General features: G+C 40.8%; 1 protein-coding gene across 7 annotated transcripts in view; it reads right to left on the reverse strand.

The window, feature by feature from the left end:
• Positions 1 to 255: 255 nt before the first annotated feature.
• Positions 256 to 27406, reverse strand: part of CDK19 (cyclin dependent kinase 19) — a 211018-nt gene continuing 183867 nt past the window's right edge. For 6 of the 7 annotated variants that reach the window (XM_019537909.1, XM_019537906.1, XM_019537908.1 and 3 more), the window contains 2 exons: positions 25810 to 26073; positions 21932 to 22723 (listed from right to left, as the gene is read on the reverse strand). In XM_019537909.1, the coding sequence (XP_019393454.1) occupies positions 22592 to 22723; positions 25810 to 26073 (396 nt within the window). In that variant the 3' untranslated portion in view covers positions 21932 to 22591. Of the gene's footprint in view, positions 750 to 21931; positions 22724 to 25809; positions 26074 to 27406 lie in introns of those variants that run through there. The other variant, XM_019537912.1, reaches the window with a different exon arrangement.

Consider the following 27406-nt stretch of genomic DNA (forward strand, 5'->3'; position numbering starts at 1 on the left):
AGGCAATACGTCCCACTGCAAACTGCATGAGCAAGGGTGTGCAGTGCAGCATAAAGTAGCGGCACAAATTTGTGCTGCTATTATTTGTGCTGCTGCAAACACATGACCCTGCTTCTGTGGACGTGGCCTTAGTAACCAAAGGAGTATGTAGAGTCCTAGCTCTCTCCTCTATTGAACATAACTCCTTTACAACAAGGGATCATTTTACAAAACTAGTGCAGGATTAAATCATTTAAACATAGTGCAGACAACAGCCAGAAGCAATTATGTTTAATAAGCTCAAACGAAACAAGACAGGAACTGAGAAGTCAAAAGCAGACAAGCAAGCAAGGCAGGAGGTATTCAGTCTGGCTTTTCACAAATACTGATGAAAAATTTGGGGAGGAATCAGAAACGAAACTTTTACTTTGTCTTCTCTGAAGCAGGGGCATCTCTGGCCTCACTGGTCCAGTAATCCGTGTTTCTCTCTGAAGGGTGCCTGGGCATTACCCACTGCTTGTCTTGTTGTGTTAGAATCATCTGTAGCAGTCAAGGCAAATGCTCTGCCCATAGACGGGATGTGCTGGGCCCTGGCAGGACCTATAAAACATCTTACCTCTGTGTCAGTAGAGATCAGAACGTGTGCTGCACGACGAGGTCCTGACCTGCTTGTCTTTTAATAGCTGAAGAGCTGGCTCTGAAACCCCGCCAGTGGGCCTCTTGGATTGCTTTCTTCTGCTGATTAACTTTGCTTGCTGTTTTAACTGACTCTACAGATACAAAGGAGACAAAATAAATTCCCTGTTATCTCCAGAATAGACTCCTTTTTTTGCAAGCAAGAAGAATCAAGCAGAATGCAGACTGCAGCCCCTAGGATCTGTGAGGAAAAGGGCAAGTGGAGGAGATAGGGGGAAAGGTTGGGGAGAGGGGGATTCTCAATACGCACAGCTGGGGGACACTATCCAACCTAGGTCTTTCTTCCTCTGGAAATACACGGAATAGTTCACTCACCTTATATGAGCCAAGAGCCACAAAAAAGGATTTAAGTGTCTAAAGTAGACTTCTGCTGGAATTGAGGTATCTAAGTCCAAAAGTCTGATTGCCCACCTCCTACACAACCCCACAGGCTAGAGGAGGGAATTGAACTTTCAGGATAGGTCTGACCACTGGGCCTGAAAGTAGAAGGGCAGCACCACTGCCTTTCTCAGCCATCTCCTGAAAGAAATAAGTGACCTAAGAAGGACTTAGACGTCTAAATCCAGAGAGGGGTCAGGCTGAGAACTCTGAATGGAGGGAGACATCTCCTATAAACCCAGACCTGAATGCCATGTGCCTTTGAGACGGGCAATACCTAAGGGACACCTTTGAAATCAGTATTTCCCATGGCCAGCTCTCATGACGCCCCACATAGTACATGAGCTGTTGTGAATCCCATTTTGAGAGGCCTACCACTCAGCATGCACAGCATAGGCAGAGTCAGTGCCAAGCACAGGGCTGTGGGTACCATTATGAGGGGCAGCTGTCTAAAAGTTTGGTATTGCAGTACTCTGTTTTGCAGTGCTCAAGTCCCTTTGAGCATTAAGTTTGAGAATATTACGATGATGGGACACCCTCCCCCCCCCGTGAACCCTGTTTTTAACCTTCCACAGATGGAAGTCCAGATTTGATGGGGGGGCATACTAGGAATACTAATGGGGAGAATGCAGACATTGTCACTGGCAAGAAGATCATAAGAGCTAAAGGTCTGGGGTTTTAGAGTTAATATTATAGTCTGGGGAACCACTGCTGCTGTTATTTTTGTCCACAGCAAGAAATAATTTCTGTTCACAAAATCATACATGAAAGGCAAGAATACATGTTGTATTGGCACGTTCTCTCTCATTTTTACTGTAAGCTTTAATTTATGAATATCTGCATTTCATCCCCCTGGGATTCACCAGCAGATGGCAGCCAAACCTTTACATTGTAATTTGCCAGCCACGCCTTACTCAGCAAGTGTACTCAAAAAAGATAAAAGCTATTTCCAAATCTCCAGTCCCCTCACTTCCCAAATTTGAAATCATAGGTGTCCTCAAAACAGATCCAGGACAAGGAAAGGGCATTTTCAAGGAACCTGATTTGGCTCATGTAACATTATGCATAGCTGTGATTGACAAGCTAAGCAGAGCATCGCCCTCCCTTGTATTACGACTTCTGGCAAAGAGTAGACACACACATCACATGCACACACACACATATACACACATGTACACATACACACAGTCAGCAATGTTGCTAGGAAGAGAGTCTGCTCCCTTATTTAACAAGCTTTTTGTTCAGAAAATAGCTTTAAAAAATGCCAATAAAGGAGTGAGGGAGGAAGCGGATTACTTGCCAGATAATGCCTCAATTTTCCTCAGAACTAGCTGAAAAGCTGTTCTAGCATTGCATAAGACAGCCCCTTGTGAACTTATTTGGTACGCAGCAAATATAGCTGAACAGAAATAGAACAAACTTCTTGTATTTCTGCCATTGTGGGGGATCAAATTCTGGTCTGGGGCCACCTGGCTCCACCAAACTGACATATTTTAATGCTGCCAAAGCAGAATTGCAGGAGAATTTGCCCCTGTCTGAGGCCCTTTTGCACCCACTGAACTGATGCAATGCAGGTGTAAGGCCCTGGCAGGAGAATGGCCAGAGAGGACATGTGAGTGAGTTGCTGAGTGAGCTCAGCAAGCTTTTCACCTCACAGGAGGCCAGAATGTAGGCAGCATGCCAGGATAGGGACCAGTTAGCATCAGGCAGATCAGGGGTTGGGGAGAGTGGCCAGGACAGTCTTGCAGCCAACAAATTTTAAATAGCTCTTATGGTCCACAGGGAGCTCCTAGACAAAAAAGGTGCAAGTCACCTCCTGTCAGTGCTGATCCTAAGCCTGGGTCAAAGGAATCTGGCCCTCAGAGAGCACCTATATTGTAGCTGGTAAAGCAGACACACATCCTCCACAGGGCAGATTCTTCTGCTGGAAGTAACTTGTATGGGGAGTGTGAGGAACAGCCCATTGCTGGACTGAGGGTGTCTGTACAAGGAGCTGCGGGGGGGCGGGGGTCAGGTCTTCTGATTCTGGTATTTTATGCAAGCTTTGTGCATACAATATCACTAAAACGATAAGTGCTGGAGAGTAAGTGTGCATTATATTTGGCTGGACTGGTAACTAGTAGCAGACATTCTGATATTTTATTTAAGCTATATGACTTTGTTGTACAGGTACCAGCTACATCTGGGATGGTCCTCTAGCTGTTAAAAACTGCATGCCTGTCAGTTCCTAATGTGTGCAAGTGGCTGGACTGGAAACCAATAAAGTACCTACACCAGGATGTACTACATCTTTCCCCAAGACATCACATAGCACTAGTCATGAATCACTTCTGCTCCCCCAGGTTATCAACTGCTGCATTACTTGAGACGACTGAAATAAGGCCCTATGAGCACCTGTGGCACTGTATGAGTCTAGCATGGAATCAATCCCAGACCAAATTCTTATTTAGTCCTCTAAATGAAGCAGCTTGATTTTCAGAGATGTGAGGCATCATACAGGTTTCATATGGGCAAGCAGGTGTCCACAACTTCTCATAGTGGACTTCTTTTATTAAAGTGCCTAAGGATAGAGGTAAGTACTTAACATTAAGCACCTACATTTGAAATTCCTGCCAAAACATATACAACTATAAAACTGGCCTTTATGTTCTGTGAGCAAAGTTGGGTGGAAGAGTGCCACCCAAACAGAAATCACCAGTCTCTGGGGAAAGGCAATATATTGTTTGACTTCAAGAAGCTGCTTCCAATAAGGGAGTGTGAAATAAATGTTAGGAACATTTTAGGATCTGACTCTATAGCAGCTTCTTTCCTACTGCTGTCATTGAAATCAAGGGAAAGTCTATTACAGATAGGTCTGGAAAAACCCTCTGTGGTTTCCTTGAAATTAAACAAAGGAGGGATTTGAACCAGCTCACGCCTCAATGACAGATGCACAGTATTCTGTCCAACTCCTCTTGAGACACTTGAAATTCAACATCCTGGAAAGAAAGAAAGGAAAAGAGCACTAATTAACACCGACTTTCTGAAGGTGAACTACCTTTGTTGAAAGAGTCATGTGATTCTGAACAACATGTATGGTGGTGCCTGCGTAACGTGTTTATAGTGCTTTGTTAGCAACAGGATGGGCAGACTTGCTGTCTGTTGTTTTATGGTCTATTGGACAGTATCTTCACTGCTGGCTGCCAAGGAAGAGCAACAAGATAGCACTTTCAAATGCCTCAGTATGACACACTGTAGGCACCTGCCAACACAAGAGGTACGTGGGCAATAAATTATTTACATACTGGAAAAGAATGCCCCCTATCAGGTACCTGAGCTTCATGGAAAAATAAAACAGAGTGTATTCTCCAGGACTGCACAAGGGAAAAAGGCTGGGTGCTTACGTTTTGTCCAGATTGCCTGATATAATGTGACACTAGGTCATGAAACATTCAGTTCCAGATGCCTTCAGAGATGCCATGCTGGTTACACTGATGAATGCCTGCCGCAGCTGGGAGATTTTCCTTTGGTTATGCTTCCTATTCATCTAAGTTTCATTTAAGTGGATTAGCCATAGGGCAAGTTAATAAAGGTTTAAAAACAAGGCAAGATCAGCCCATTTGCTGGAAGTGCAAAAATATTCATGGCAAAAATAGTTTTGCACATTATAGCACCTTTCCTCAGAGCATTGCAAAGTGCTCGTGCACTGAGTAATTATTAACTAGGTTCTCAGGGCCGGGCCTTTCTACAGGGACAAAGCAGACCACAAAAAAGTTTAATGAAGAAGCCAGGGTTGCATGGTGAATAAAGGAACTGCTGAGAGTTGTGTCCGTGACTCCTGACTCTTAGGTCTTGTCTACACACACACACACACACACACAATTCATTTTGCTTTAATTCTAATGCTAATACAGTTGAATCAGTGTAATAGGGCTTTATACCCATCCAAAAAAGGAAATCAGTGACACTTGCTTTTCATTTAACTGTATCCACTTGGGAGGTTTTACCAATACCAGTAAAAATAATCACATCTGTAATGGAAATAATTATACCAGAACAAACTCTATGTGCACAATAGGCCTTCATTCAATTCTTAGTATGAGACCTCAGTCTCTCCACCCTATACTCAGGCGGGTAGTGTTGCTACACCATAAAACATGACCAGAAGTGCGAAAACTACACTAGCTGTGCAGCCCTGAGAAAGCAGCATACTTATCCCAGTTTTAAAGGGCAAAGCCCACTGTTCTCCTCAGGTTTTCCATGCAAGGGGCTGGGGTAGGGTGACATGGAAGGGATGAACTTTCTGCTTTCAGGAGACCTCTGCTCCATTTCTGCTTTCTGAGAGCCCAGATTTTAAAACAGTAGCATTACAACACTTTAGATCAGCTACGGATTTTTCCTTTTATTAGTTTTTTGTAAATAAGACCAGTGATGTAGGGTCTGTTTATATTGATAATTCAGATTCTAACCCCTTTCAAGCAGGGACCATGCATTTCTTGTTTCCTGTAAAGCACCAAATATATTTCTGTGGACTCAGAAATGTAATCACTCAAAAAAGCAGGGTGTAGTTTGGGCAAAATGTCACTGTATGCTTCAGCTCTACAATCTCTGAAAATCAAAGCCAGACCTAGCATTGTGTTCATAGGCTATAGGAAGCAATGAGAGATGACCAAGCCATCTCAGACAGAAGACAGGTCATTGTCTATAGTAGGCTTATTTCTGTAAAATATATCACCCCTGCTTCACCAGTGCTGCTGATGATTGATGACTGGAGGCTGACTGTAGACAAGGTGCCAGGATCATTTTATATTTTAACCATCACATCACATAGATCTGCTCACACTGATCGTGTAGAACGACAATGCAGTGATTAAAGCATCAGTGGCCAATGCTTATTGCTAGTGGTAAGAAGAAAGGATGTTGGTGCCACGTGGATGGGAAATCTTTGGCAAAAAACATTTAGTGTGGACTCTGATAAGGACTTCCCAGGAGCTCTGTCACCAAAGCAAAACTGCAGGCACTGAATTTCAACCAAATTGCTGCAATGTAGAAAGGAATGAGAAACACGTTGGAGATTAGATGTATGGGTGCTGATGGAGAAGAGCGTCTAATGCCTGAAAAGTATCTGGGACCTCATGTGCATACCTGGTGATGCCATCTCTGAGTTACACCTGCCACAGCTATTACAGAAGACCCGTCTCGAGACTACATAGGAAGAAGAACCGGATCCCATGTAGCAGTCAGAAAATGATCAACTCCCTGAATTGAAGAGCCTACTTCGAAAATCTGAAGGAACTCTACTATAGATTTCCAAATGCACAGGGAATACCAGTGCAAGCTAAGACAGAGCCAACCCAGCCCGTTCTCACCAGGCTCCTACATCCACAGCTGTTAAAGCATGTCCTGGTGCCTGAAAAATGTGTGATGATTCATGGTAATAATGGAGCCACTCCCACTTGCCCATGTAAAAGTGAATCATCCATGCTTGAAAAATAGCCAGATACATATCAAGATAACAAAATAAAATACATAACCCGCCCCCCAGGGGTCTGACGCACTCTCTCACAGAATGCACATAGGTCTCATGAGCTTTGTTAGGACTTACTCATATCCTGTTGGGGAGAATAGACTCTCGCTGTGCAGCATGGCATCCACTTTGTTTCTGCATGCACATCAGAAGGTAAAACCATTCACACGGTACAGTTTTGGCCAACAGATACAATCACCCGCCTCTGAACCTTCAGTATTTTGCTTAGTGGAAGACTAGCTGGGGTCACATTTCCTGTATTTTTCTGTTGCTTGTTTCAGAATTGGCTGTTGCACAGATGCTGGCTGGAACTGGGAGAGGGAAAGCTAGACAGAAAATTGTTGCTGGAATCACTGCAACTCATCAGTTGTTGGAGAACCAAGATACAAGGAAAGGTGAAGTATTGCTGCAAGAAAATTCATCAAACTCCTTGCGTGTTTCACCATCCCCATCTCCTTCTTCCCGATAATAAGTGACTTGTCAGGTAACATTATTAAAGAAGTGCCAGCACAGCTTCCACCCCTTCCAGCTGACAATTCTTACTACCTCCTGTGTAACCTACGATTCTGAACTATTGTGGCATCGGCTTAATTTCTTCTGTAAGCAAGGTATTATAGTGTGCCTCAGCGTTTCCTGTCAGACCTGCACACTGATGAGACAGATTTCATGCAAAAGAGAAAAAGACTGAAGAGAAAGAAAAACTTGTGGCAGGCAATATCTACTAAAATCCAACTGCTTTCCCAGGGTAAGGCTGGTTCTGGCCCATCTCAGAGCTTCTAGAGTGGTCTTCAGGGGAGCAAAGTGTTAAATCAGAACTGTATGTCACTTAACATGGATTAGAGAAGGCTAATCTTAGTATGGCTGGAGGGCTAATGTGTTTGGACACACGCTTAAGTTTGTCAGAAATCCTGACATGACGCAAACTTTGAGGCTGCTAAATTAGTTCCTGAGAACACCATGGCTCAGTGGATGTTTGAAGCTGGGGAGGCAGCCATTTTACAACTATCGAAAGCAAAATGGAACCAAGTATCTGTGGAGTCTTCATGGGGTCTTGCATCACAATTCTTTGTCTTTGGAGGTCCGGTTAGTCATAACGAGCAGAAATAGACTTGGGAGGCGATTCAACTGCATTTCAATTCATGACATGCAGGCAGGCAAGGATTTCAGGATTCAGCCCTCAGTTGAATTAAGCAAAGCAGGAGCCACCAACAAAATAAAAGTATGTCTGACCACCCACCAGACTCCCTGGCCACTCAAAAGTAGTGTCTGAATTTTGGATAACACTTGTCACATTCACGGCAGCTGGAATGGCGGAAGGCAAAGTCTTCAACTTCAACTGAATGTAGGGAACTGTCACAACAACAGAGCAGTTCCCCTAGGTTACTGTGTTTTCTGTAAATATTGTACATAAAAAATCTTTACACATGCCGTATGTTGTAGAGGAAATTCCTCAGAGGCACTCCTACACGCACAACCCTGTCCCAACAATATGTGCTGTAAATGGTTCAGCTTAACTATGCCTTTTCAGCGTGACAAAGCTGAATTGCCCCATCTCATCCCTTTCTCACTGAGGTTCCTTTTTGTAATCACAGGTACATATCAATGCTTGGATTCCCCTACATGTGTTGGCATATACCTATGCTGTTAAACATGCTCTTCACTGCATAAATTGGCAGGTCACTTATATCTTGAGGTCTTTTATGTGGTTAGCAGTTTGCACGACCTTTGCATAAGTCTGGAATTTTTATTATAAACATTTCAAAAGAAAATGATTCAAATTGTGAAATAAACACATTTTGAAATGTGTCAGATCTACAGTCTTGAACACGCAAGTCTTTCATGTACTTTTATCTGCAACACATCGGTACAAACATCTTCTCACTGCCCTCCATCACCTTAACCCACACTTGCAGAGATCATCCTTCAGGGTGAAAAGGCAGTTCAAGCTTTCATAGCTATTCAGTACTTGGCATCTCTCCTGAGACTTCCAGTAAAGATACCAATTAACACTAGCTATGTTAGTGACTTCCTTAAAGGCAAAACTGTCCATTGGGAACTGGACTTTGCATGCCAAACTCAGTTCTCCCAGGGCACCAAAAAGTCACTCAGTAGTACTCAACTGTGGTCATTGCTAACACTGTAGTCATGGGCCAACACTGAAGTGACAATCTAGAGGTGAAAGGGTCTCTAGCCCAACCCATTAACAGTTCAGTCTCTGATGAAAGCATAGTTATTAGTTAGCAGCTATTAGTTATTTTCAGAACAGCTTGCAAACGCTGTGGCAAACATTATGATAGAATTAGAAACATAGGATTTCATAGGCTGCGTGATACCTACCTTTATCAAACAGAAAGTGGTTTTGGCTCACAACACAGTAGGCATAACTTAGGTGAGAGGTTTACCCTCTAGTAAGTGTAGAAATGAAAGCTGGCTGTGCATTCCACTGAAGGAAGTTCTTCGGTTACTTATTTGGGAATGTTTGGCTTTGAACATGTGAAGCTGAGATGCATTGTGTGCATCTGAAACCTTCCTGATGCATGAATGTTGAGGGTTGCTATACTTAGCTTAGTTATTTTGGCTGTGCAGAGTATCTTGTTTTCTTGTCACATTTTTGGACAACAGACCATGTCTTACCCCCACATTTGGGCATGCCGATGAGTGGAATGACTCACAGGAAACTTGATAATTTTTTTTAAAATTCTTTTTAGAGGTATCACTTCATTGGGGAGCAATGATGATGAACTGTACTAGCATGACCCTGTCGACCGCACTGAAATGGAAAGCCTTGCGAAATACCTCTAACATTTTCCTTAGGTGATCAACGTTGAAACTTTACATTAAGCTCCAGTGCTGGAAAGAGCCTGAAGTCTAAAAGCAAAGTATGTTTGACTTCTTCATGCACAGTGTACAAGAGCCATCAGAGACAGCCTACAAATAGCAGCCCTCAAGTACTTCATAGCACCTACAGTCAAGTCTCACTGTCCACATAAAGACTGGTGATAACTGCAATGGTAATCACCAAACTGGAAGGCATCCAATCATGTACAATATGGAGCCACAGATCATTGTTCTGTTTTCTTTCCTATCAACTCATATGGGGCCCCACTCAGACTGGAGATTATAAAATGGATTATTTACAACATCAGGAAGGTTAGGTAGGATAATAATGCATGGAGCTACTGTGATAATGAGATATTAGAGTACAAAGGCTGCATATTAATAAGGCCAGGACACACTAGGGTTGTTGTATGGGTCTTGAATGCATGGGGGATAAATACCACAGTTTAACACGGGGTGGGCAGCATGCGGCCTGTCAGGCCATTCTATCCAGCCTGCCGAGTCCCTAAAAAATTTAGAAAAATAATATTTATCTGCCCCTGGTGACCTGTCATGCGGCCCTCGATGGCTTGCCAAAACTCAGCAAGCGGCCCTCCACCCAAAATAATTGCCTGCCCCTGGTTTAACATGTCCCTTTCTGCACTGATTGGCAAGTCACTTATATCTCAAACCACGCACAGGCTACTGACTAGTATTTTACAAGACTTACATTAACAGTACAAAGCCAGGTGTGTCTCCATACACTTTACATACATGTTAATAGTGAGCCTGCATTCACAGAGATGGAAGCACAGTGTGCAAACATGAAAAATATCAATTAATCTCAGATGATTCAAACATACTTCTTGCTTTAATAGCACTGTATGTGGTAAAGGACATCCCTTGAAATAGTTGTTTAGGATTGTCACAAAATTTGCAGGATTATTGCCTTCCCTAGATAAACAATGCTGCTTAATAGCAACTCTGGCATATTTTGCAATGGAATGTTTGGACATTTTTCCTGTTGCTACTTAAAATAGTGGACCATCCTTTCTGTGCTTGTGAGACGTGATAAGTCACGAAGTAGGTTAAAGGTGTATACCGGCATATTCATTTTGGAATTCTCAATTCCATGTAGATATTGATGCTTTTGTGGGTAGTATGAACAGGTACCAATGCTTGCAGTCACTTTGTCATGGGTAAGTCAGACCATGATTTGGAGTTTTTTGTGCTAAGTTGAACTGAACCTGAAGTGCACAGCTGGTTCTTAGGTTAAACTACACACCATTATGTCTGCATTTTATAGTTGTAATGCCAAGCTGTATAGTCCCATTTATGATGCTAAACTTTGAGAATTTATAATTTCACATCACTATGCAGCGAAGGAGATGACCATGTGGTGCTGTGGTAGGATTCTGAATATTCCTCCAGTCCCTTAGTTCACAAGCGTCCTAAGACAGACATGTTTTTTTTCCCCAAAAAAACACATGATAGTTTTTCTGTGGCCTGTATGAAATAAGCTGGTGGCTCAATGATCAGATTACAAACATAACTTTATCTTACAGATGTACCTTGATGTACCTTTGCTGGCTGAATGCTCAGAGAGACTGAATGATACTCTTGGCCTCAGATGTCATCCCTCTAGAACAGGGTTGCATCAGACCAACCATGTGATGTCTGTACTGTGGCAGAAATCACTATGTAAGTAGTTCTCAAAATGCCAGCTATGTTTTTGCTTCTTTGTTGACTACAGAAAAATAACTGATCAATTGTGTTGCAGCGAACTCAGAAATACCACAACACGCCTGGATGTTTATCTTGTTGGGGCAATCTGACCCCAGGTCACTTCCTGCCCCTTGGGCAGGGGGCTGGACCCAATGATCTCACAAGGTCCCTTCCAACCCCAATGCCTATGAAATCTATGAAACTTCAGAATGTTTTTAACACTGGGGATTCCTATTATAACAGCGCAAGCATTGTGTGGCCCCGTATGGCATCCTCGAGAGGATTTCAAAGCATCCCAGGGTACTGCAGCACCTGGTTGAGAATCAGTTCACTAGAACAATGCAAGACTTCAAATGATCCTTCCAAACTGTCACTGGGCGCATCTACATGTGACACTATGTCACCGTAGTGTCAAGCAGACACAAACCATGACACCACAGCTACACTGTCATAGTGATGCGCTCCCTTGCTATAGTGCATTACTACGGTGATACAGCAGCTAAAAATAACCACGCGTCACCGGCACGATGCAGTAACAGCTGTTACTGCGCCCTCATTTTCCTTTAGGAAGTGCTAAATGATGGCACAGTAACAATAGCACCATAAAGACACATGTCGACATGCCCACAGGCACTTAATCTAACAACAAAAATCAAAAGAACGAACATCTTGCTTCTATCTATTCTTTAGTATCCTACAGAAGAGCCCTTAGGTGTTAACATGAAGAATATTGTAAGGAGCTGAACTATTATTGTTATATATGCTGCTGTTAAATGCACATCAGATCTCACACTGAAAATATACACAAGCAGGATCCAGCCTGTCAAAACTTTGACCTACTGCAGATACTGACGCTACCAATGCTAGCCACAGTGTGACCCTGTGTAGTGATTTCACTGCCAAAGTGCAAAGCTAAGTTACATCACTCATCTTTCTGCCTTTGGCTGTTTATTTTCCTTCTGTAGCTGTACAGTTCCAATGGTTCATTTTCAGTTTGTTCTAGTAATTTTCAGGTTAAATGACTGTATATTGTGCAGGCTCTCAGAGTTGAGCTGCAGGAGTATGCTGTCACAGTTGTTTTTAAATTGGGCCGGAACAGTCTGATGATATAACTTATTCATACGCCAGTAGCAAACCAAGGACTTGACTGCAGCCCATGTGCACACATATTAAATATGCCACTTGCATTCTCTTTCTTGTCACATGGAAAACATAAAATACACATTATTTTGATTACTAGTTTCATAGCTGTGTCTGTCTGTTCCAAGAGAATAAAATATTTACTCTCATTTTTCTTTTTACTGCTGATTTAAAAATTGTATTTAAGATGACAGAAGAGAGTCCCGTGGCTAATTTGCTTTGATAACTTTCACTGACGATTTATATTTACGTCAAGGAACTTATTGGGTCAAATGTATCCCTTGTATAACTCCCTTGAGTTCAGGCTCGTTTCTCAATTTGGCTCATTCTCTCTCATTGGCATCTTCAATGCATTGCTATGGAATAGCATCTGAAGGCAGTTTCGCTCCACCAGTAATTTGCATACTTCGTTCACAAATGGAAGATGACAATTTTCTGCCATATGATGAAGGCACAGAATACATGTAATTTATACTATTCCAAATTCTCCATCTTATTCAGGAGAATCAAAAGATACAATCTTATAAAACCTATACCAGTAGTTCTCAACCTTTTTAGACTCAAGACACCCCTTGTCTTTTCCTACAGAAAAATAATAGAGCATTTTTTCTGTTGCAAAGAACTCAGAAAGAGCATGGATTTCTATTTGAAATCTCTGGACTTATCTTGTGAATCATGTTTGTAAACTTAACAGTGCTAAGACCCTGATACACACTTGAAAGGATCTCAAGGCACCCCAGGGTGCTGTGGCATCTTGTTGAGAATCGCTGCTTTATACATACATGCATTCATACTTATTATCATGTAACTTTGTTCCTACTATATTTACATTACATAAACTGGCCATGTAAACAGGAAATAACTGTCAGACTAAGTGATGCCTGAATGTTAGATTATGATTTTTGAAAACTTTCCCTGTAGATATTATTTTTACAAAAACCTAGAAATAGTAGAGTAATGGCAACAGCCAGTTGCATCTAATATCTATGTTCTCCTATCTTTCATAACTGTGCTAGTTGTTTCAATCACTTCTGGGGTAACTATTTGACTATTAAATATTTAATTCATAAATGAAAAATTGAATCTCTGCAGTGGTCTAGTGAAATAATACTATATTTTCTCTTTTTAAATATGTAAGAAATACAACAATTAATCAAATTTGGAGACTATGATGGATAAGATGGACACAAGATTCTCTTGCAACATCTTGTAAACAGTATTTAAAGCTACAGTAGGGATAAGGCAATGAGAGTTCAGCACTGGAGACCAACAGCTTCCATGCAACAGAGGCGGCGGAGCAGGTGTAGAAATGAGAAGGGGTGACATGATGAAAGGGTAGGAGAAGGAGCTTTTTCTCTGCATTTGAACAGATAGGAGCAGGACAAGATGGTATTTTTTAAGGCCACAGAAGAGGCCATTAAATTGAGACATAACATGACCACAGCCTTGAGGAGAAATTTGTGTGGATAGATAAAAAAGGTCCCATCTTTGAAATGTGATACAGAAAGAAATCACAAAACTTAGATGTAGCCTGGAAAGAAATCAGAGTCAAAGATGGTGCTTGGGTTCTGGGCCTGACTGATGGATAGCATGCCAGTGTTGTGAACAGTGATAGAGAATGGCATTAGTAGCAAAAGGGAGATTGAGAAAGGCACCAGTAGCAGAAGGGTGCCACAGAGGCTGAGATGATGGCTAGTTATCTGCAAGGAGATATCAAAGGAACGCACTAAGATTTTAGTTTGGACAGGAGACGAGTAGATCTATTAAATATTTTAATTAACACACTGAATGGCTGTTGAGAGAATATTTTTATAACATTTGCAAAATGACACCAATCTGGGAAGCCTTATAAACATTTTTTAAGGATGGTACGAGAATTCAAAATGAACGTGACAGATCAGTGAGATGGATTTGATCTTGCTGATTACAGACTAATAGAAAAATCAAAGATGGGTGACAACCAGCTAGGCAGCCATACAGCACAAAGATATGGGGGTGATAGTGGATTACAAACTAAATAGAAACCAACAATGTGATTCTGTTGCTAACAGGCTACTCATTTTGTGGTGCATTAACAGCAGGACTGTATATAGCAGGAAGCAATTTATTCCATTCAGTGTGGGTGAGATTTCAGTTGGAGGACTACATCCACATCTTAAAGAAAGATGCAAGTAAACTGGACAGTCCAGAGACAGCAGCAGAATATTTGAGGCTGAGAAAGCAAAACCTATGAGGAAAGGTAGAGGGAATTAGGTTTAAGTCCACAAAAGGGAAGCTTCAAGGAGGGGGGTGGGTAGGGAGAAGGTGAGGATGGACCTCATGATAGTATCCAATATGCAAAAAGTTGTAAAGAGGAAAATTAAACAATTGTTTCTCAAGGCCACTGGAAAGACAGACAAGGTATAATTAAGTTAATTTGCAGCCAAGAACAATTGGGTTGGATAGCTGGAAAAACTTTCAAATTGTTAACACAGTTCTAGTGTTAATTCAAACACTCAGACAGGCTGCACCTGGATACTGGAGGTATTTAGCAAATTGGATAAACTTCTGCTAAGTATGGTCCACGAGCCTGCCTCAATGCAACTTTTGCCTTGCCTACAATTTAGCTCTAAATACCAACAGAAGCTTGCCTTAGTTTTAAATACTTGGCATTTCTCCTTAAAGCAGTGTATGTTGTAGGGCTTATTTTTCTTTGGACCATTACCCTCAAATTGAGGTTTTTGTTTTATTTATTTATTTGTTTATTTTTTTACATAGAATGCCAGAACCCAGGGGTGGAATCCAATATTAAGCACACTAATTGGGTATGATGAATAACCTCCGAGACAGGGCTATATATTCAAACACAAGGGATTTCAGAATACTCTTGCTTATATTGTACTCAGCCACGTACAAACCAAAGAGGAAAAAACAGAGGCAGTATAATCTAGGTGTTGTCCTTTATGTGCCCTTGTGTCAGCTCTTGAAGGCTGAACAGTTCTACAGCAGGCCTTAGGAATACCCATCACCACAAATACAGATCTGTAGACCAGAGTGAATCATTTCCTACAGTTTGTAAATATAACCATGGATTTCCACAGATGAGGCAAGGAATTTACACTGTGGGGTACTCAAGAAGCTGGCAAGCATCATAGCCCAGCCCCTGGCACGGATCTTCAAGAACTCCTGGTGCTCTGGTGAAGTGCCCAAAGATTGGAAAAAGGCTAACGTGGTGCCTATCTTCAAGAAAGGGAGGAAAGTGGATCCGGTAAACTACAGGCCCATCAGCCTGACCTCTATACTGGGCAAGGTCTTAGAAAAGATTATCAAAGAGGACACTGTTAACAGACCGGCCAATGGCAACATCCTGAGGGATAGCCAGCACGGGTTTGCCGCAGGTAGGTCTTCTCTGAACAATCTTATTTTCTTTTACGACCAGGTGACCTATCAACTGGACAAGGGAGAAGATATTGATGTCATATATCTCGACTTCAAAAAAGACTTTGATTTGGTATCCTATGATCACCTCTTAACAAAACCAGCTAACTGCAGCCTCGGCATTACCACGATCCTCTGGCTGGGGAATTGGCTCCATCGTAGGACCCAGAGGGTGTGGTTGATGAAAGTCAATCGCCCCAGTGCCTGGTGACCAGTGGGGTCCCCCCAAGGCTCTGTTCTTGGGCCTATACTATCTAACATTTTCATTAATGATGTGGACATTAAAGTCAGAAGTGGACTGGCCAAGTTTGCCAATGACACCAAACTCTGGGGTAAAGTGTCCACATCTGAAGACAGGAGGGCTATCCAGGCTGACTGACAGGTTCAGGAAATGGGCGGATGAGAACCTGATGGTATTTAATAGCAAAAAATGCAAGGTTCTCCACCCTGGGAAGAAAAACCTGCAGCATGCTTATAGGCTCAGCAGTGCTACACTGGCTAGCACTACCGAAGAAAGAGGCTTGGGGGTCATGATTGACCACAAGATGAAGATGAGCCTTCAGTGTGATGCTGTGGCTAGTAAAGCGAGCAAAATGCTGGCGTGCATCCATAGAAGTTTCTCAAGCAAATCCCAGGACGTCATTCTCCCGTTGTACTTGACCTTGGTGAGGCTGCAGCTGGAGTACTGTGTCCAGTTCTGGGCTCCACAATTCAAAAAGGATGTGAAGAAGCTTGAGAGTACAGAGAAGAGCCACACACATGGTCAAAGGTCAGGAAAACAGATCTTATGATGAAAGGCTGAGGGCCATGGGACTCTCCAGCCTGGAAAAGTGCTGGATCAGGGGTGGCCTGGTGGCCACCTATAAGTTTATCAGGGGTGCTCACCAGGATCTGGGGGAACGTCTGTTCACCAGAGTGCCCCAAGGGATGACAAGGTCGAATGGTCACAAACTCCTCCATGACCATTTCAAGCTGGACATAAGGAAGAACTTCTTTACCATCCCAGCCCCCAAGGTATGGAATAGACTGAAGCCGGAGGTGGGTTAAGCACCTACTCTAAATGCCTTCAAGGGACATTTGGATGTTTATCTTGCTGCGGTCCTATGATCCCTGCTGACTTTCTGCCCCTGGGGCAGGGGGCTTGATGATCTTCCAAGGTCCCTTGGGTTCATTTCCCAATGAAATCTATGAAGGGACAACGGTAAGCCTCTCTTCTGACTCCTCTTATAGCAACACAGGCAATACAACTTCCCTGAATTATTTCTTGTTTAAACTATAGCATAGTTTTCAGAAAACTTCCTATCCTGCTTCAAATATTGCCAGTGAGGAAGAATCTACTACAACCTTTGGTAAGTTTTTCTAATTGTTAATTACTCCCATTGCTAAAAAAATGAGCTTTGTTTCTAGTCTGAATTTGTCTAGTACCACCCTTCAGTTACTAGACCAAAGCAGATAAAGACATCATTATCAACTTTCTGATCCCCCATGCCAGTCCTTCACAGACTGTAATCACTTTACTGTTGTCTATGATAACTGAAATAGATTATTATCCACTGCAATCTTTCACAAAAAGGCATGGGTTTTCAACCCTTTAATCATTCTCATGGGTCTTTTCTGAACCCTCTTACAATTTATCAACTATCTCCTTGACTCATAAACATCAGAAATAGACAGTATTTCAGTAGTGGTTTCAGCAATGCAAAATACAGACACAACGAAACTGCCCTACTCAGTGTTCATCCCATTTACACATCCAAACATTATGTTTGCCCTGTTAACCACAATATTTCACTGGGAACTCGCATTGATCAGATTATCCACTACGATCCCCAGAGTCACTGCTTCCCAGGATGCAGATTCCCATTCTGTACATAATGACTTGCTCTGTCTGGTACTTTCAGACTCTTCAGGTGAAAAGTACTATACGCTCAACTTAAATATAAACAAAGTAAAAGAAAGAAACAAAGTAAAGGAAAATGTGCCTGCATCACATGACACCTACTCTCTAAACATATCATGCAACTAGAAGCCAGTCTTATCTCTATTTGTTGGAAACCACCAGTACACCATATGTTACCTTGTTCAAAAAATCAGTAAAAACTGAAGTCACCTCATTAATGCTGGTGAAGATGATAAATGTCAGCCATGCTATCATACACAACCTTTATAGAGAAAATGGGTGGAATTCATGAAGAAGCCAGGGCAATGATGACCATCTCTGAAACAGTAACTTAATGGAATTAAAATGTGAAGCTCAACAGAGCATGGGAAGTCAACTTGAAAAGCAGAGCTAAGCTCTTTAACTTATGTTCTTCAGTTTCCATGCTGTCATTTTAGTCTTTTGAGTCATTAGAACCAAAGACAGCCTAGAAATCATATAATGAGGGGAAATTTAGCCTCAAAACTTGTATCTTTTTTCAGAAAACAAATATATAGGGCCATCAGACTAGTAATCTTACATTTCTACAAGCAGCATCACTGCTGCATAGTAAAGAGAGAGAAAAACCTTAATGAGACCATTTCAAATCTGCTTTGCTTTTCCATAAAGCTGCATTCTATTTTGATGCATACAAAACCATAAATACCCTCTTGGGTATGTTTAAAAAAAAGCTGTAATTCCAACTTTTAGGTTTTCCAGGCTCTATTTTGGGGGGGATTTATGATATAAACACCCTGACCACATACTGCATTTCTCTAGGACAGATCTTCCTTCTTAAAGCCAAAAGCTTAAAGTTTACAAATGTTTCCAGCACACTTATCTGATTTGAACATTTTATTATTATTACAAATGTATATTATTTTTATTTAAAAAATTCACACTGAAGCAAAGTCAATTCAATTTCATTACAACCAAGAATATAAAATAAATGCAATGAACTCATAGCTTTGTTTTAACAGTCATTTCAAGAGTGACATCAGGACAACTTAAAAGCAGTAAACTCTTTAACTGTAGAATGGGAAACAAATATCTTGCCCTGTGGTTCTGCAAGTCCATCAGCGGGGGCACTGCTGTAAGTGCCCACCACAGAGCTAGAACAGGAAAGCTCTGCTGCGGAAATCTCTAATAAAACTACAAAAATGAGGGATGCGTGCAGGAAATAATAATAATAAAAAATAACTGAAGTAAGACAGGCAAATGTCCACAAATAGTAAACATGGGAAAATACAGCTAGAACAATTTGAAAGTATACTACATTACATATATAAAAAGTTCTTTAAATTGCTGTTAAAAAGGACATCTTCTGCCCACATTTTGTGTAATACTTTTAGTGTCTACACAAGACAGATTTTTAAAAAAATTAAATAGTATTAATTTACTACTAAATATTTAGGAGATAACAGTGCATTAAGGACTTTTTTCATATAGTAATACATATCGCTGCTGTGTGGCAACATTTTTAGAAGATTACATATGGCCTTATGTACAATACATTTATTTAACCCTAAAACAATTCTTTGCTTAATGGTGTTTAAGTACCATTACTGAAGATTATGAAGGGGAACTAAGATTATGTTTATATAAAATATTATACACATTTGAATACTTCAAGCTTCCCCCCCATCCCCTCTCAGAATGCTCTTCCCTCCCCACCACCCCACCCCCAAAAAGATACAGTGTCACAGATACAGTGCAGGACTCACGGCTTTCACAATATTCTTCCTTCATTGTGCAGTTTGTGCTACATAAACTTCACCAATGTAGACTATGCCGCTAATCCCATTCCCCACTTTTTTGTTTCCTCAAAAGGCCAGAGCAGAAACATTGCAGAATGGTACTGGATGGTCCAACTGCATCACCAAGGGAACGGGAAAAAAAGCTTATTGGTATCACTTTCCATTACTAGGTTTCAGGTTCTGTGGGGGCACATAGAGGTTCAGGGTAAGGATAAAAAGGGAATACCAGTAAGTATCAACTGCTATAACTGAGCAGGCACAAAAATATGCATGCTGCTGGTTGCTCACAACAGATAACCTGATTAACCTTTTGACAAAAAGAGCATTTTTCCCTCGTGAAACCACCCCTGAAACTAGGCTGCTTCATCTTGCGGCTGGCTCCCATCTATCTTGAAAGTCACATATAACTCACCAGAAAAGGCCAAACATTCAAAAACCAACTAGCGGAGGAAAGGGAATAAGTGTACACAGTAAACATTTCCAACAGTAACCTTTTCCTTTATCTATTCCCTATTCAGCTTTTACCTGGAAGGCAATGGAGGAGTTAGCTCAGTTTTATGAATGCGCACAGAAGCAGCAGGGCACTGGAGCACAATAAGTGATTTAGATCAAGCAAATAGAGAAATATTTATTCAGCTCATGGCAGTTATTCTAGGGGATGGAAGCTCATTGAATTAAAGCATAATACAATGCTGTGAATCTTCATGCTTCACACATATGTGAACCTACACTAAAATTTAACTTTGTTGGCACCATAGGAATCCAACTCAGCCAGGAGAAGACTTGTCCCCTTCCACCTCCTGCCATTACCATACTTTGAAGAGGTGGCAAAGAGTATAAACATTAGATAATTATGCTCAAGGAGACAATAGTGCTTTGACTGGATAGAGGGGTGAGAAGAGGAGATGACAAAGCAGCATATGTCAAGGGCTGCTAGCCAGAAATGTGGAAGCTAATAACAAGAATATCCAACAACATTGTCGGCAGAGGGCGAATTGTTCCTCAGATACAGCCATGGGGCTCCTCCTAACTTCAATAAAAACTTGGGGAAATTAATCCTGGAAAAGATTTTAACCATAGCAGATTCACTGAACTCAAGTAAAGAACCGATGAAAATCAGTTCCCACCAACAAAGTTACTCAGATACACATGGCACATGATATCATAAAGATGAAGAGTATTCAGTAGGAGATGGTTTTGTCCTAACAACAATTGGCAATATTTCTCTTCAAATTGCTCCATTTCACTTTCACTACTCTTTCACCCATTTTAAATTTAATTTTACCTCCAGACACTTCTCCGAGAAGACCGATGTCATCAAAGTCACGTGGCACATGATCTGGCCAAACCACATTTCCAACTGCTTATGAAAGCAAAACATTTTTGCAGGGATGAGAGATCAGTCTGCACAGAAATATTTATCATTCTTGTATGACTGGGATGAATGAATGTTCTCCTTGGGGCGCACATATCTAACACCCTGTTAACATCTACCACTAATTTATTGTGAAATGTTTACTGCTTTACATCTAAATTCTCACATGGATTCAGGCTAGAACACAGAGTCAGACAGAAAAGACCACACTGTAAAGTGTAAATTCCAATAATATGCCCTTTTTATACATAGCTTGCTCCTTCTGCTACCACTTTTTCAACAATCAATTAAAAAAGCCTGGGGCTGCTTATCCAGCTCGTAACATTTTAAAGTAAATAAATGTCTTTCCAGTTTTAGTGCAATGAGAATCATGAGCCTTCTTTAAGCAATGAAATATAAAATGGAGCTGCCTCAAGTTACGTTACATTTCTCTGAATAACTGAGGCTTCATTAATTGAATTGTGGTCCTCTGATTATGCTTGTGAATGCTGATTATTTACCTGGCATAGCCTGCCAGTTATCCATCCACTTATGGTCCTCAGGCACAATCAAAATATATTTGCTTTTGGAAGAAGCGGAACTCCCCCCCCCCCCCAAGCCCCCCAACCTATTGCAGTGCAATCAAGTGCATCTGGTGTAACTAATCTGGGATAATCACAGCAATGGGAAGAATACAGAATATCCATTATAAACATGAGAAACTGGAACAGTTTTTAACATGCTTTTTAAAATGTACAATATTTTTACTTAAATGTAATGATCCTATGTAAAGATGGATACTTCTTTGTTCTTTATAAGTCTTAATATTTTCTGTAGTTAGATAAATGACTCGGGGAAATCAACAAAAGAGACTGCAACATCAAAAGCAGGATTTATAGAACATACTAAAGAGCTGTTCAACAGAAAGACGAGCCCTTCATCCCCACACTCTCTTCCACTAAGACGTGAGGCCAGTCAATGCATTTTCCTGGCTATTCTGGGTGCACAACCAGGGAAGATGTTCCATTCCTTTGTTCCAGCAGAGCCCTGAAGGCCATCTCTTTTTCATGTAACCATCACGGTCTAATTTTAAATAATGTTTAATTCAAAGCTACTTAAAAGGTGATGGCAGTAATCAATGGGATTCAATATGAATGATTTAAAAAACATTCATGATCTTCTGTTTGGTGTTCGGTCCAGTAGCATGCAGCATATTAGCTGCTGCAGAGACTTGGGTTGGGTACTTTTTATCTTTCTTTTTTTCTTTTTTTTTCTTTTTTTTTTTTTTTTTTAAGACCTTGCCTGAAAACTAGATTAATAAAAACAGAATAGTAAAATACTCTGGAACAGTAAAATTCGCTTTTCTTGACATCCATGAGCAAAACAGTAATATCCTGTGAAAATAACATAGTGCTTTAAAAAGGTGCATTATACTTGTATAGCTAAACTGGTCTGCCTAGTAAAAAACTAACTATATACAAGCTTGAAAGCCTGGGAGTTCAAGATTTTAAAACTGTAAAATCCCATTAAAGAGATTTGCAAAGATAGACTTATGGCAATCAATACAGCATGAGAAAGGTGCACCAGGAATCCTTCAAAAATTCCAAAGGTTAAAGAAGTTAAGTGCTGGGTTCAGATCAGAAGGTTTCATCAGAGTAACCACAATGGGACACATGCGAGGGGAGGCTGGGGGGCACTTCACAAGAATCTCCTTTATGGCAATGATGAAAGGACAGAGTTGTCCAAAAACAAAATCTTCAGTAACTAAAGTTTTCCTCTTGTCATGAATTTTAAATCTGCATCACAGTTTGCATTTTTGGTTCTTCTCATTATTATGAACTTCATATTGCTGGAGTCTTCTGGCTTTTAGTCCATTCCTTTCCAAGCACAGTTTATTAGGCCTCTCAGTACCTGTGAGATTGATGAGACTGGTGATACTGAGAGCTCTGCTGAGATGATGTGGAATAGCCCATCGTACTCTGGGACTGAGAAGATCCCTGAATGTTGCTTTGGTAACTCAGGCGTGAGCTGGAGTGCTGAAGAAAAATAAAGCAGAGTAAAAAAACTGAAAACAGCTGAAGGAATTTTTCACAGCCAAGAGGATCATTCAAATCCAAGTGGCAGGTAAAAGTGACTGGACAACGTTAATACAGAGATGCAGTATGATAAATAATCATTATTATTAATACATTATCCAAAATATGCAAGCTGCCTGACAGATGCATAGAGAGATGTACTTTCAGTCAAAAAAGGGCAGCTTTCCAAGGGAAAATATTCACATTTAAAAAGTAGATTATTTAAAAAGTACTTTCTTACTTCCTAATGTCAACTGTTACAGTGGTCATATCCAACTACAATATCTGCATTTAATATTTATTATTTTTTACTTATATGCCAAAATTAACTAAATAGATATAAATAACTGCTTGCTCCAACCCTTGCTCCCCAAGATGGGGTGCTGCAAAAGTACTGGAAAGACTATGTATTTGGTTTGATAGAAGAGATTTGTTGATAAATTCAAATAATAATATACTGTAATTTTAAAATTGGGTCTCTGGGCTCCCAGTTTGGCAGAAACAAAAAAACTGATTTTCCTGTGGTTTCTCTTGAAAGTGCTTGAGTTACCAAACCCCACTTTTGCAAAACCAAAAAGGTGTTGTTATTCATTAATCTTATGAAAATGAATTCATCTCATGAATCTGGGCCAGATGAAGAAACATCAGCAGCTTTAAGAATATTATAATTTTCTATTGTCTTTACAGTATTTTACAGATTCCTAGAAGAAAAGTCAATCTACCTATGTCTTCCCATTTCCTTATCAATAACATACTGGTCTACTAATAGGTATCATTATTCAACAGAGAATGTAAAATGCATACCCTTTTTCATGTCAAATATTTCAAAGCCTTGTGCAAAGAAAAAATAAATCTGGCTTTCATACCAAGTAAGTGCTGATGTGTCCCTGGTCTTGATTTTTGTTTTTAAAAGCTCAGGTTTTGTTGCCTTAACATTTAATGTCCAGGCATTCAAAAGAGAAAAACAAATAAATGTTTCGGCACCATCAGTGATAAAGTTTAATCTATACTCCATTAAAAACATAAATGAAGAATTAGGACGAAACTGCTGGAAAAGGAAAAGGTCAGAATGTTAAACAAAAAGCAAGGCCATGCAAGCAATGTAGAATGCAGACAAACAAGGAACTTAAAGCAGTAGTAAAGCAGACTGGCTTTGATTAAATAATACAAAATATTGTTCATCAAAAGATTTTTAAAAAAAGCTAAATCAAAGGAGTCTGCCTCCCTGGATTTTGTAGAAGCTATAAGGAGTCAGATCAATGCTATAAGACTATAGGAAGGCATTAACTAGCCTATGCTGATTTTAGTCTCACAGAAGAAAATTTATTTCAACAGAGCCCAGTCTTGGACAAATTGCAGACATTCCATTACGGATACAAGACAAATAGCCAGCTAAAACTAAGGAGCATACAAATACCAAAGTAAAAATAGATAATCAGATTGTATGAATAAACAAATGATTTAATGGGGATATACAGAACATACACTGCAAGAAAGCCTTGAAGGGAGGAGACACTGAAACAAATGGCTGCAGGCTGGGAAGAATCATCTCACTGTAACTGCCCTAAAAAGATAAGATTTAAACCAGGAAATGACTGAGGGGGAGGGCTGCCCAGAACTCTGAAAACTTCCAAAGGATCCAAGAATTAGCAAAAAAAAATCCTTTAATATAGACAGAAACAAGGCAGTAATAAACAACCTGCACCTGAACAGTTATAGAGACTTGTTCAGACCAAAAACCAGGCTGAAACTTATAGAAGAAAGCTGAACTGTCTTTACTCCTAAACTGGCCATTACAACTTCACAATAGTTTGCAATGAAGAAAGAAAATTAAAAAAATGGGAGAAAATGTCTAGCTTCCAGAAATCTAGTGGTGAGGGGAGGATTATGAAGTCAAAACAGCTATGCATTTACAAGAAAGACTGAATACATGCTGAGCTGAGTCCTTCTCTAAGAGGATCCAAACGGCAGAATCTGCAAAAACCATAACTACGAGAGATATCCATTCTCTTCTTTTTTCAATAATTTATTGAAAAAATATATGTAGGCCTTTAATGTAGGCTTCACTTTTTAAAATTAAAAATATTTTTTTAGTAATACTCAATGAATCTCATCAGAAATGACTGTGGTCTTCCCACATAATTGGGAGCTTGTTTAATATAATTCTTTATGTGTCTCAATACATGTCACTTTTTTAGTGGAAAAATACTCTAATTTCAGTAAACATAGACAAATGTGTTAATTCAAAGTAAGTGAATTTGGAAATTTCATTCTCATGTAATAAATTCTAATGTTACTGGACTGAGACAGGAACATAACAGACCAATTTGTTGCTACTAAAAAATAAAATACTACATTTGAAGATTTATATTTGAATTTTCTCTTATAGTTGAGATGAAACAGTAGCATTATTATAGTGCCCTGCTTTAGAATAAAGCGTGCTGATCCACTAATGCTCATAGGCTATACTAACAAAAGAACTGTATTTTAAGATTAAAGAACAGTTAGTGAGGATTAGGACAAATAATCAAATCTGAATTGTCCTATCATTTTGATAAAGCAGAATAGAAGGTGTCAGGAATTAAAGATCCGGCTGCTCATTTAGCTTCTTTTTACCAGGACTGCTTTTCACATAGGCTTCAATTTTACGAAGTTGCTGAAAGCTTCGGATTTGATCCTGTGTAAAGCATTTAAGTACGTGACAGTGGTTCCACTAGTTTTCAGAGTTACTCACAGGCTTATGGTAAGTACATATTTAAATTCTTTGCTGGATGTAAGCCAGAACGCTCAGCACAGTACAGGATACAGCTCATTGACTGAGAACAGCTGATGAAATCTATATCTGCAACAGCATGCAATTCACTTCCAGTTAACTCTGACACAGCAAAATCCTTTCTAAACTGAAGCATGTGCATCAGGTGACAATGAGCTTCAGCTTAAAGTGTACTTGTTCTCTGAAACACACACACACACACACAATCTTCTTAAGAGCACAACTATACTTTGCTCCTTAGAATAACACAAATGAGAAGAACCAAAGTCTGTACCTGATAATCTGAAGGCATAACAGGCCCGCCTGAGTTAGTGCCTGAAGGCCCTATGCGTGGTTTCTTATTTGGAGGCACCTGATTGAGGCCGGAGTCCTGGCTATGCTGGAGTCCTGCCCCAGTGCCCCCTCCTCCTGCTCCACCTCCTCCTGCCGTCCCATTTGTCTGGGTACTGTTTTGTTGCTGTTGCTGCTGCTGAGGTGCTGCTTGCTGTTGCTGCTGAGGTGCTGTTTGTTGCTGATGCTGATTCTGCTGCTGCTGATTCTAGGAGAAAGCACAGCTAGGGAGGGTAACTTTTTCTGGCTTTTTTGTTTGTTTGTTTAGTTCGGTATTACATGCTCTCAAGCTGCCCCTAAACAGAACAAGGAGTAAGAATCAACCAGTCACAGGACAAGAGACAGGTGGACCAAAGTGAAGAATGCATCCTCAACATGCTGCAGGTAGGAATGTGTGCTGATGAGGGCTGGGGGAATTCTGAAGTCATTTCAACTTTATGTTTGAAATTACTGACTGGAATCAAATTATCTGTGGTTCATTTTTATTTTTATTAAATAGGGAGGCCTAGATAAGCAGCTACTTGAATGACCGATGCGTAACTCGTAAGAACTATCATTTAGTGGGTAAGACCATATGCCCATCTTGCCCAATAAATATCCTGTGTCACACAGTGGCAGAGAGTGGATGCTGAAAGGGAAAGTGAACTGGGTATGACCAGGGTTTTTTCCACTGTTCCTCTCTTACTTGCAGCCTTCAGCATTTAAGATTGAGTCAGAGGCTGTATCCGCAACTCCCATGCTCAAGAGCTACCTGATACACCTTTCCCTCCATGAATTTGTCCAACCCTGTTTTTTCATAGACATTAGGGCTGGAAGGGACCTCAGAAGATCAAGTCCAGCCCCCCGCTCGAAGGGCAAGTCAGCTGGGTTCATAGGATCCCAGCAAGATAAGCATCCAATTTACTCTTGAAGGTGTTCAATGTAGGTGCTTGAACCTCCTCTGATGGCAGGCTATTCCAGACCTTGGGGGCTCAGACAGTAAAAAAATCCTTATGTCCAGCCTGAAATGGTGTTGCAGTAGTTTATAACCATTTAATCTCGTCATCCATTGGGGCGCTCTAGTGAACAAATGTTCCCCCAGATACTGGTGGTCACCACAGATAACCTTATAGGTGGCCATCAGGTCACCCCTGAGCCTGTGCTTTTCCAAGCTAAAGAGCCCTACTGCTCTCAGCCTGTCATCATAAGGTCTGTTTTCCTGACCTCTGATCATGTGCATGGCTCTTCTCTGGACTGTCTCAAGCTTCTCCACATCCTGTTTGAATTGTGGAGCCCAAAACTGGATGCAGTACTCCAGCTGAGGCCTCACTAAGGCCAAGTACAATGATGTCCCAGGATTTGCTTGAGAAGCATCTATGGATGCAAGCCAGCATTTTGGTCACTTTACTAGCCGCAGCATCACATTGCAGGCTCATGTTCATCTTGTGGTCAATCATGACCCTCAAGTCTCTTTCTTCGGTAGTGCTAGCCAGCGTAGCACTGCCAAGCCTATAAGGATGCTGCAGGTTTTTCCTCCCAAGGTGGAGAACCTTGCATTTTTC

The sequence above is a fragment of the Crocodylus porosus genome, unplaced genomic scaffold, assembly GCF_001723895.1.
Source record: "Crocodylus porosus isolate Cpor-Errol unplaced genomic scaffold, CroPor_comp1, whole genome shotgun sequence".
NCBI classification, from domain to species: Eukaryota; Metazoa; Chordata; order Crocodylia; family Crocodylidae; genus Crocodylus; species Crocodylus porosus.